At 41.0% G+C, this 1,344-nt stretch overlaps 1 protein-coding gene across 1 annotated transcript; it reads left to right on the top strand.

Annotated features, from left to right (window-relative positions):
• Positions 1-421: 421 nt before the first annotated feature.
• On the top strand, positions 422-1,065 carry LOC105827001 (interferon alpha-5-like). The gene has a single exon (XM_012665025.1). The coding sequence runs from the start codon at positions 464-466 to the stop codon at positions 1,031-1,033; it is 570 nt and encodes a 189-aa protein (XP_012520479.1). The 5' UTR covers positions 422-463; the 3' UTR covers positions 1,034-1,065.
• The last annotated feature ends 279 nt before the right edge of the window (positions 1,066-1,344 follow it).

Below are 1,344 nucleotides of genomic sequence, written 5' to 3'. Positions count from 1 at the left end.
CTGGGCAAATTAACTTTTATAGAGTCAAGTTTAATATCAATGACTTTTACCTTAAAATTTTTATTTAGACATTCTTAACCCTGCATTGAATAAAAAGTAAACTGTACACTTTTTTATGTATAAAGCACAGATATAAATAGAGTACATAAATATATATACATATGTTAATTAAGTGATGACCAGGGAATCAATTAGGAAAAAAAATTATGTACTCTGGAGGTAAGGGGAGGGAAGGCAAAAATGGGGAAAAAAAAGGTTGAGAACCACTGCTCTAAACCCATGTAGAGAGTACATAAAGAAAGCAAAAACAGAAGTAGAAAGTAATGTGGGGACATAAAGAAAATGGAAACTAGTATGTTCCCTATTTAAGGCCTATGCACACAGCAAGGTCTTCAGAGAACCTAGAGACCAAGCCTCAGGGTCACCCACCTCAGCCAGCCCAGCAGCATCTGCAACATCCCCAATGGCCTCGCCCTTGTCTGTACTCATGGCCCTGGTGGGGCTCAGCTGCATGTCCATCTGCTCTCTGGGCTGTGATCTGCCTCAGACCCATGGCCTGGGTAACAGGAGGGCCCTCACAATCCTGGCACGAATGAGGAGAATCTCTCCTCTCTCCTGCCTGGAGGACAGAAATGACTTCAGATTCCCCCAGGACGAGTTTGATGGCAACCAGTTCCAGAAGGCTCAAGCTGCCTCTGTCCTCCATGAGATGATCCAGCAGATCTTCAACCTCTTCAGCACAAAGGACTCATCTGATGCTTGGGATCAGACCCTCCTGGACAAACTCTGCACTGGACTCTATCAGCAGCTGGATGAGCTGGAAGCCTGTCTGATGCAGGACGTGGGAGTGGAAGAGACTGCCCTGATGAATGAGGACTCCATCCTGGCCGTGAGGAAATACTTCCAAAGAATCACTCTCTACCTGAAAGAGAAGAAATACAGCCCTTGTGCCTGGGAGGTTGTCAGGGCAGAAATCATGAAATCCATCTCTTCATCAACAACCTTGCAAGCAAGATTAAGGAGAGAGGAATGAGGCTGCTCTAAAATGGAGACTATTCTCATTGACTAATATGCTATCTCATACTCCACAAATTCTGCCCTTTCAGATATTCTCATTTCTCCTGTAATGAGACACAAATTGAATTAAAATTTTCAAATGTTTTCAGGAGTATTAAGCAACATCATCTTCAACTCTATATGCAGTAGTTCATTACAGATAAATATACTAATGGATTTATTTATGTATCTATTTCAATATTTATTTACTCAAGTATTGATAAGATTTAAATTATTTTTGTTCATGTATTAAGTGCACCTTTACCATTGTGGTTTATATAAAAATAT

This window comes from Propithecus coquereli, unplaced genomic scaffold (assembly GCF_000956105.1).
Source record: "Propithecus coquereli isolate 6110/MARCELLA unplaced genomic scaffold, Pcoq_1.0 Scaffold95, whole genome shotgun sequence".
In the NCBI taxonomy this organism is placed as follows: Eukaryota; Metazoa; Chordata; class Mammalia; order Primates; family Indriidae; genus Propithecus; species Propithecus coquereli.
Note: the sequence above shows the minus strand (reverse complement) of the source record. Positions and strands in the feature narration are given on the sequence as shown.